This window comes from Astyanax mexicanus, chromosome 11 (assembly GCF_023375975.1).
Source record: "Astyanax mexicanus isolate ESR-SI-001 chromosome 11, AstMex3_surface, whole genome shotgun sequence".
In the NCBI taxonomy this organism is placed as follows: Eukaryota; Metazoa; Chordata; class Actinopteri; order Characiformes; family Acestrorhamphidae; genus Astyanax; species Astyanax mexicanus.
Genome location: NC_064418.1, coordinates 22,402,023 through 22,411,332, shown reverse-complemented (window position 1 = coordinate 22,411,332; position 9,310 = coordinate 22,402,023). Strand labels below are relative to the sequence as shown.

General features: G+C 42.4%; 1 protein-coding gene across 1 annotated transcript; it reads right to left on the bottom strand.

The window, feature by feature from the left end:
• Positions 1-1,453: 1,453 nt before the first annotated feature.
• On the bottom strand, positions 1,454-2,238 carry LOC125804945 (uncharacterized). Its single transcript, XM_049484863.1, has 2 exons — positions 2,047-2,238; positions 1,454-1,924 (listed from the first exon to the last, which is right to left on the bottom strand). Exons 1-2 carry the CDS (start codon positions 2,236-2,238, stop codon positions 1,454-1,456), a joined length of 663 nt encoding a protein of 220 aa, XP_049340820.1.
• Between the last annotated feature and the right edge of the window lie 7,072 nt (positions 2,239-9,310).

Below are 9,310 nucleotides of genomic sequence, written 5' to 3'. Positions count from 1 at the left end.
AACGTGAATTGCCATCTTCTGCAGAAGAGGGGAATTGGCTGCAGTTACCATTTTTAACCAGAAGGTGATGACGTCACACTGAGTCTCTCTCAGTGCAACATGTTCTTGCAGGTCAATGAGCTGATTTTGCAATGCAGCAGCTGGCATCCAAGGGAAGATCTGGTTTGCCTCTGAAGAGAACTCGCTCACATTTCCTACCAGAAATGGGTTTCCAATGCATAGAAGGATTTGTTTTCCAAGATTGAAGTCATCAAATCTTGTTTTGAAATTCTCAATCATCTTCTCCACAAATTGAATATGTTGCAGATGGGCTTTTTCTTTGGTCTGCTCCAAAAGTTTGGGGAAATGGAGCAATTCCTCCTGTACATAAAAATGAAAAATAGTCATTATTTTTGGCATTTCAAATGATTGTTGTTAGGACTATGATTATGATTATTATTATTATTAGTAGTTGTTGTAGTAGTGGTAGTAGTAATAGCAATAGTAACTAGATTGCAGTTCCTACAGAAACTGCGAGTGTGATTGCAGTGCTGGCGTGCATCTGGTTGTTGCTGTGGTGTTGCTAAGGGGTTGCTAGGTGGTTCCTAACGTGTTGCTAAGGGGTTGCTAAGGTGTTGCTATGGTATCTGGGGTGGTTGCTACAGTGTTGCTGAGTGGTTGCTAGGCAGTTGCTAAGGTGTTGCTAGGTGTTGCTAAGGTGTTGCTATGGTATCCAGGGGTGGTTGCTAAGGTGTTGCTGACTGGTTGCTAGGGGGTTGCTAGATGTTGCTAGGTGGTTGGTAAGGTGTTGCTATGGTATCCGGGGTGGTTGCCAAGGTCTTGCTAGGTGGTTGCTAGGTGGTTGTAAATGTGTTTCTATGGTAACCGGGGTGGTTGTTAAGTGGTTGCTAGGTGGTTGCTAAGGTGGTGCTAGGTGGTTGCTAAGGTGTTGCTATGATATCCAGGGTGGTTGCTAAGGTGTTGCTAGGTGGTTGCTAAGGCATTGCTAGGTGGTTGCTAAGGTGTTGCTATGGTATCCGGGGTGGTTGCTAAGGTGTTGCTAGGTGGTTGCTAGGGTGTTGCTAGGTGGTTGCTATGGTATTTGGGGTGGTTGCTAAGGCGTTGCTAGGTGGTTGCTAGGTCGTTGCTAAGCAGTTGCTAGGTGGTTGCTAAGGTGTTGCTAAGGTATATGTGATGGTTGCTATGGTGTTGCTAGGTGGTTACTAGGTAATGTATATGCATGAATGAGATTAACATGTGTTTGCAAATACATGACTCAGCTATTCACACTAGGTTGCTCTGGCCGTTCGGGGGTGTCCAAACTTTTGACCAATAGCTGCTCCATACACTCACTATACTGGTGAACTGGCTGGGGGGCCGGGGGTGTCCAAACTTTTGACCAATAGCTGCTTTATCCCATAGCTGCTCCATACACTCACAGTACTGGAGTTCCTTCGATGGGCCCCATTCATTCCTATTGGGGGGACTTTATACGACAATCGTACGAAATCCGTACATCGTAATATTTCGTGCCACATATTTTCCTGTCAGACGGAGCTTCAACTCCCACCTCCGGGAGAGCTTCAAACACGTTCCGGGGGAGGTTGGGGATATTGAGTCCGAGTGGGCCATGTTCCGCACCTCCATTGCTGAAGCGGCCTACCTGAGCTGTGGCCGCAAGGTTGTCGGTGCCTGTCGTGGCGGCAATCCTCGAACCCGCTGGTGGACACCGGCGGTGAGGGATGCTGTCAGGCTGAAGAAGGAGTCCTATCGGGCCTTTCTGGCCCGTGGGACTCCGGAAGCAGCTGACGGGTACCGGCAGTCCAAGCGGCATGCGGCACGGGTGGTTGCTGAGGCAAAAACTCGGGCGTGGGAGGAGTTCGGAGAGGCCATGGAAAATGACTTCCGTACGGTTTCGAGGCGATTCTGGTCCACCATACGGCGTCTCAGGGGGGGGAAGCAGTATCCCACAAACACTATTTATAGTGGGTGTGGTGTGCTGTTGACCTCAACTCGGGACGTTGTGGGCCGGTGGGCAGAGTACTTCGAAGACCTCCTCAATCCCACCAGCACGCCTTCCATTGAGGAAGCAGAGCCAGGGGACCTTGGGGTGGGCTCTCCAATTTCGGATGCTGAGGTCACCGAGGTGGTTAAAAAGCTCCTCGGTGGTAAGGCACCGGGGGTGGATGAGATCCGCCCGGAGTTCCTTAAGGCTCTGGATGTTGTAGGGTTGTGTTGGTTAACGCGACTCGGCAACATTGCGTGGACATCGGGGGCAGTTCCTGTGGATTGGCAGACCGGGGTGGTTGTCCCCTTATTCAAAAAGGGGGACAGGAGAGTGTGTTCCAATTACAGGGGAATCACACTCTTAAGCCTCCCTGGTAAGGTCTATTCGGGGGTCCTGGAGAGGAGGGTTCGTCGGATAGTCGAACCTCGGATACAGGAGGAGCAGTGTGGTTTTCGTCCTGGCCGTGGAACACTGGATCAGCTCTATACCCTCAGCAGGGTCTTGGAGGGATCATGGGAGTTCGCCCAACCAGTCTACATGTGTTTTGTGGACTTGGAGAAGGCGTTCGATCGTGTCCCTCGGGGAGTCTTGTGGGGGGTACTCCGGGAGTATGGGGTACCGGGCCCTTTGATACGGGCTGTCAGGTCCCTGTATGACCGGTGTCAGAGCTTGGTCCGCATTGCCGGCAGTAAGTCGGACTCGTTTCCAGTGAGGGTTGGACTCCGCCAAGGTTGCCCTCTGTCACTGATTCTGTTCATAACTTTTATGGATAGAATTTCTAGGCGCAGCCAAGGTGTTGAGGGGATCCGTTTTGGTGGCCTTGGGATAGCATCTCTGCTTTTTGCAGATGATGTGGTCTTATTGGCTTCATCAGCTCGTGATCTACAACTCGCACTGGAGCAGTTCGCAGCCGAGTGTGAAATGGCTGGGATGAGAATCAGCGCCTCCAAGTCCGAGGCCATGGTCCTGAGCCGGAAAAGGGTAGAATGCCTTCTCCGGGTTGGGGAGGAGGTCCTGCCTGAAGTGGAGGAGTTTAAGTATCTTGGGGTCTTGTTCACGAATGAGGGAAAGATGGAGCGGAAGATCGACAGACGGATCGGTGCTGCGTCAGCAGTCATGCAGGCGCTGTACGGGTCCGTCGTGGTGAAGAGAGAGCTGAGCCAAAAAGCAAAGCTCTCGGTTTACCAGTCGATCTATGTTCCTACCCTCATCTATGGTCATGAGCTTTGGGTCATGACCGAAAGAACGAGATCACGGATACAAGCGGCCGAAATGAGTTTCCTCCGCAGGGTGTCTGGGCTCTCCCTTAGAGATAGGGTGAGGAGCTCAGTCATCCGGGAGGGACTCAGAGTAGAGCCGCTGCTTCTCCACATCGAGAGGAGCCAGTTGAGGTGGCTTGGGCATCTGATTAGGATGCCTCCTGGACGCCTCCCTGGTGAGGTGTTTCGGGCACGTCCCACCGGGAGGAGGCCCAGGGGAAGACCCAGGACACGCTGGAGGGACTATGTCTCTCGGTTGGCCTGGGAACGCCTTGGAATTCCCCCGGACGAGCTGGCCCAAGTGGCTGGGGAGAGGGAAGTCTGGGTTTCCCTGCTTAGGCTGCTGCCCCCGCGACCCGACCCTGGATAAGCGGAGGAAAATGGATGGATGGATGGATGGATATTTTCGGAAAGAGCTCAATAAGTTCTACAGGTTTCGTCTTCGTATCTCAAAAATTGTGACGTACACGGGCGTTCAAAGTTCTTCCCATTCATTTTCAATGGGCAAAAAAGCGCACATTTACGAAGTTTTTACGAAAAACGTAAGTACGATCGGAAAGCTGTATACAAGCCTTCCATTCCCGATAAGGACGCATGTTTTGTCTTTTGAACGAAGCCGATATTTCGAAAACTGCGGCACTAGTTAACCGGACAAAAATACGGAGGAATAATAATAATAAGAAGAAGAAGAAGTAGACTTAAGAAGAACAGTACTGTGATTGCATTACTGCAATCACACTAATTAGTAGTAGTGTAATTATTATTTTAAAAGGGCGTGACATTTATAAAAATTAAATAAAGATGTGTGTGGCAGACAGTGTTAAACAGCCTACCTGTGAGTCACCCTTGTAGACCTCTAGATTCCTCTGGAATGCCTGCACTGCTGATATCAGCTTACAATGTTGCCCTTCCCTCGGAGCTTCAGATTCAGGTTATTCATGTGAGATGTCATGTTAGTCAAAACTGCCACAGCCTCCATCTTTTCTGGATTGTGCAGGAAATCCATGAACAGTTTTGCTTTTGCACTTTTTTGTTGTGACAGAAATAGTTGTAGTTCATTCCTAATGGCCCCAAACCGCTCCAGGACCTTGCCCTTGCTCAGCCATCTGATATTGTTGTGCAAAAGCAAGTCATCAAATTCAGCATTGACTTCAGTCAGGAATGACCGCAGCAAGCGATGCTGTAGTGCAGATGAAGCTCTCAAGAAGTTCACCAGCTTCACCATTTTGTTCATGACTTCAGTTGATTGAAATAATAAAATTTTACTTTATACTTGGCTTAAATCACTAGGAAATCTTATTGTTACTGAGCTACTGTGTTACTTTTGGTCACATCTAAAACATTTTTAGGAAACATTGGAATAAATTATAAAATTGATCAAAATTATGATATAAATTATTATTATTATTTTAGACAGCTATTCTTATTTTATATACTGTTAAGGATTCAAGGCACATAAGCCATTCCATAAACCATTCATAGACAACTGTCACACATTGCATTATATATAATGTTTATATTATCCTATTTCCTCTTTACTTCTTTACGTTATTTTTTCTGATTGAGTAATTAATAAACACAATTCCTCATTGTAGAGATCATAACTTTGACACGCATATCATGATTCACATTTGAAGATTTCCTCGTGATTTAAGTGAAGCATAAAGCAAAATTTTATTATTTCAATCAACTTTAACATTAAATCAGAGAAACTCTGTAGTGCCTTGGTAGACACACATAATTAAACTACTCATACTTACGAGATATTTATTTCATAATAATCACAATACTATGTCGTTTTAACGTCATAATAACTAAAAAATAGATATTTTCTCGTTATAATAACATGTTGAAGATACTCTCTCTCTCTCTCTCTAGTATAGGCGTGGGAGAATATCAAGCACCTGGAAGCGCAAGAAGTGGGTTTTTGGAATGCTTGGCGTGAAGGGAAACCAACGAAGACCCATTTTAAAGTTAGTGAAGAGGAGATCTCGCCACCACTTAATTCCATTAGTGGTGAAGCATGTGCGTCCTGGGAGTGTCATTGTAAGTGACGAATGGAGAGCTTATAGGGGTGTTCTCACCAATATGGGCTACAGACATTTGTGAATCATTCAAGATGGTTTGTGGATCTTACACTCAGCATTTGGAGAGAGCATGGTTAACATACAAATCAACAGTGTGGCGCTTGAGGGGGAATAGAACTGAAAAACTTTTGAAAGAACATCTCAAAGTGATAGAATGGTCATACTGGCTTGGTAACAGGCATAAGAAAGGTGCTCTTGGTCGTTTACTTAAAGACATAAGGTCTCAGTTCCCTTTGTAAAAAAGTGGATTTAGAAATGTCTAGTGGAAATATGATAAAAGAAAATAAATCTCCAAGCATTTATTACCAATGCAGTTAATGTTACTGGGCTAACTTGAAGACTGTAAATATGTTTTCAGAGCACAATGTATGTATATAAATCGGTCTAACCCAGTCAGATTACATGCTTTGTTGGATTTCTGTAAATAATTGTCAATAATTGCTGTAGCTTGTTTATAATTAATTCACATCCTCTAGAGTGAACACAATTATCCACATTGAACTGCTCAGTTACTATTTATTAATTTGATGTAACATATTAAGAAAAATGTAGTGTGTGCAAATGTTTATGCAAATGCAAATTATGCTAAAACCTGCAGAAAAAAAGTTTACCTTTGTACAAATGAAAAACTTCTTGCCCTCACCAGAACAATGAATTGAATCTAGTTTTTTTGTACATGGTTCAGATTCAAAACAATAATTTATTTTGGCTTAATCAATGGTTTAGTTCCTCTGTTATTTAATCAATACAACAGTTTTATAGAAGGAGTATTGCATCCACTGACGTAATTTAGGTGGGCCGTTGTTTTTACGGCCCAAAAATGTTCCGCTATAAATGGAGATGGATGTAGCTAGGTGGACTAGGACCAAGTGGGAAATTGCAGCTAAACCTGAAGCCACAGCTGTCTGAAGCCCATTTCCCTTTTAGAACCGATTGGCTCTGTCATTTCTTGCTAACTTGTGATTGGCCATCCCCACTTTCACCATCTGGTTGTAAACAATCTGGACTTGCAAATCAGTGTTTTTCAAAAATAGAGAGGCAATGCTATCCAGAGGGTCCATATTCTGAATAATTAATTTATTGATGTTACATTGCACATACAGCAGGTCTCACAGCCTCACCTGTACATTTGTACAGGTACTTAAAACAGCAACTTTTTAAAAAGCACCAACAAGGAAAGCATGTGGAGAAAAAGTCTCCCCCTCCCCAGGACTCTCCAAGACAGTTGTGCCCCCCCCCCACATCTATATTCCACATTTTGTCCATGATTGCATCACTCTACATCAGGAATTCATGAAGAAATAATACTTAAGCTGCAAGTAATGCTGAATATTGTTCCACTTTACTTTGAAGGCCACAAACATCATGAACTCATGAAGAAATAATGCTTAAGTAATGCTGAATATTCTTGTTCTATGAGGTGTTGGCTGACTGTTTTTTTTTACCACAATTTTCCTGATGATTAACATGAAGACCTGCATGAACATCATGAATAACTCATGCCACCAAATGACATTTGTACCTTAATTACTACATGAACTGACATAGTGTTCATGCATTAACACATGTATGAGACATGCTTACTCCATGCATGTTCATCATGACTCATGATGTACTATGTGCATGAATGAATGATTACTCACTCATGAAATACTGCATGAATTTATGCTATTTCATGTACCCTTATTGTAAAGTGTTACCGAAACTTTTATTGTGCTTTACTTGATGGGTTAACCCTCCTATTATGTACATTTGTCAGGAATTTGACCCGATGCATGTTTAATAATCCATAAGATGTTTGAAACCCAAATAAATCTTTACAAGCAATGTAAATATTTTTTTTACTAACTCCATTGCTATCTATTAATATTTAGTGCAATTACCTCTAACAGGTAATCGTTCAATTACGATAATTCACTTGTTTTTCATAAAAAAAATATGTTTAAACTTTTTAAATGTTTCACTACTCTATTACTTTTAAAAGACCAACATATAAAACAATAGTTTTACATAACATTGAAACATAGTTTTAGTTTGAGCAGGGGGTGGTTGCATATATGTGAGATTGACCATTTTCAAATTATATGTTCATTACACTAATTAAGGCAAGCATAAAAGTTTTATACTGAAAAAATATTTGTAATTATTTTTCCTAGATCTTCAAACATTAAAACGTGTCAAACTGACCCGGAACATAACAGGAGTGTTAATGACTTAGGGTGTTTTCACACGTGTAATTGGTTTCTCTGGTCCGAATCAGTTGATGAGTATGTTTACTTGGGAGCGTTTTCTCCCTCTGTTTGGTCTGGTTATCAGTTTAAACTGCGTCTTATCAGCAGTATAGCTCAAATAAATAGACTATATTTAATAGCTGGGTCGGATCGAGACCGGATCACGATCTCACCAAAGCGAACCGCTCCAGAGTTTGTTTGGGACCGGACGTTCACAAACACCTCAGGAATAGGAGACTTGATATATGATCAGTTCTGATTAGATCAGTGTAATCATGATTATAAATTCTATAAATCTGATATCAGTTATGTTACCCATTTTAATACCACAATATTTGTGTAAATGTGATTTTGGCCAGTCTTGATCAAGTGACATACTTAATTTATTGTCAAAGTAAAACAAAAAAAAGTGCTGAAAATAAACTAAAATATGCCATGCATCTCATTTGTCTTTTGCATTTATTTATTTAATCTAACATTGGGAAAGAGAGCATTATAAGTGTCAATTGCCTAACATTTATGTTTATTTTTTTTAGGTTTAGTTTTTTTTTTTATCAGTAAACTACAGTGCATCACAAAGGTTAGTACACCCCCCTCACATTTCTGCTGATATTTAAGTATATCTTTTCATGGGACAACACTGACAAAATTACACTTTGACACAATGAAAAATAGTCTGTGTGCAGCTTATATAACAGGGTAAATTTATTCTTCCATATAAATAACTCAATATACAGCCATTAATGTCTAAACCACCGGCAACTAAAGTGAGTACACCCATAAGAGACTACACCCCTTAATCTCCAAATTTAGCACTGCTTGTCATTTTCCCACCCAAAATGCCATGTGACTCATTAAAGTTACTAGGTCTCAGATGTGCACAGGGAGCAGGTGTGTTTAATTTTCTCACACCCTCTTATAATGGTCACTGAAAGTTCCAGCATGACAACTCATGGCAAAGAACTCAATGAGGATCTTAAAAGACAAATTGTTGCGCTACAAGAAGATTGCCAACACCCTAAAACTGAGCTGCAGCACAGTGGCCATGATCTTTCTGCATTTTAAAAGAGCAGGGTCCACTCAGAACAGACTAACATAGGTCATCCAAAGAGGCTGAGTGCATGTGCTCAGCGTCACATCCAAATGCTGACTTTGAAAGATGTCACCATTGCTGCAGAGATTGAAGAGGTGGGGGGTCAGACCATACACTGCACACTACATTAAATTGGTCTGCAGAAGAGAGCCTCTTCTGAAGTCTGTATTCAAGAAAGCCCACAAACAGTTTGCTGAAGACATGTCTACAAAAGACATGGATTATCATGTCGTCATGGACGAGTGAAAAAGCATTCCAGTGGCAACCAGTGAATCTTAGGTAAACTTCATGCCCAGGAGAGTTAAGGCAGTTCTGGAAAATAATGGTGGCCACACAAAATATTGACACTTCAAGAACTTTCACTAACTGGTGTACTCACTTTTGTTTCTGGTGGTGCAGACATTAATAACTGTATATTGAGTTATTTTGAGGGAAGAATAAATTTAAACTGTTATATAAGCTGCAAACACTACTTTTTAAATACTAAAAAGTATCGGTATCGATATCGGCCAAGGGCAAAGGAGCGTGTTGGGGAGACACATCTGCTAATATGAATCAAAGTCCTGAACAACATTTGTGGAATTACTTTTAATTACAAAAAAAAAAACATTTTTTCTGTACTTCTGCTCTGCTCCCTGCTCTGCTACTCTGGT

What these genes read in the sequence shown, in the direction of transcription:
- LOC125804945 (XM_049484863.1), bottom strand. Translation starts at nt 2,238, where the DNA reads ATGTTGCCGAGTCGCGTTAACCAACACAACCCTACAACATCCAGAGCC. An exon ending in CCTCAATGGAAGGCGTGCTG is followed by an intron (nt 1,925 to 2,046) that starts GTGGGATTGAGG and finishes CCCCCCCCTGAG; the next exon opens with ACGCCGTATGGTGGACCAGA.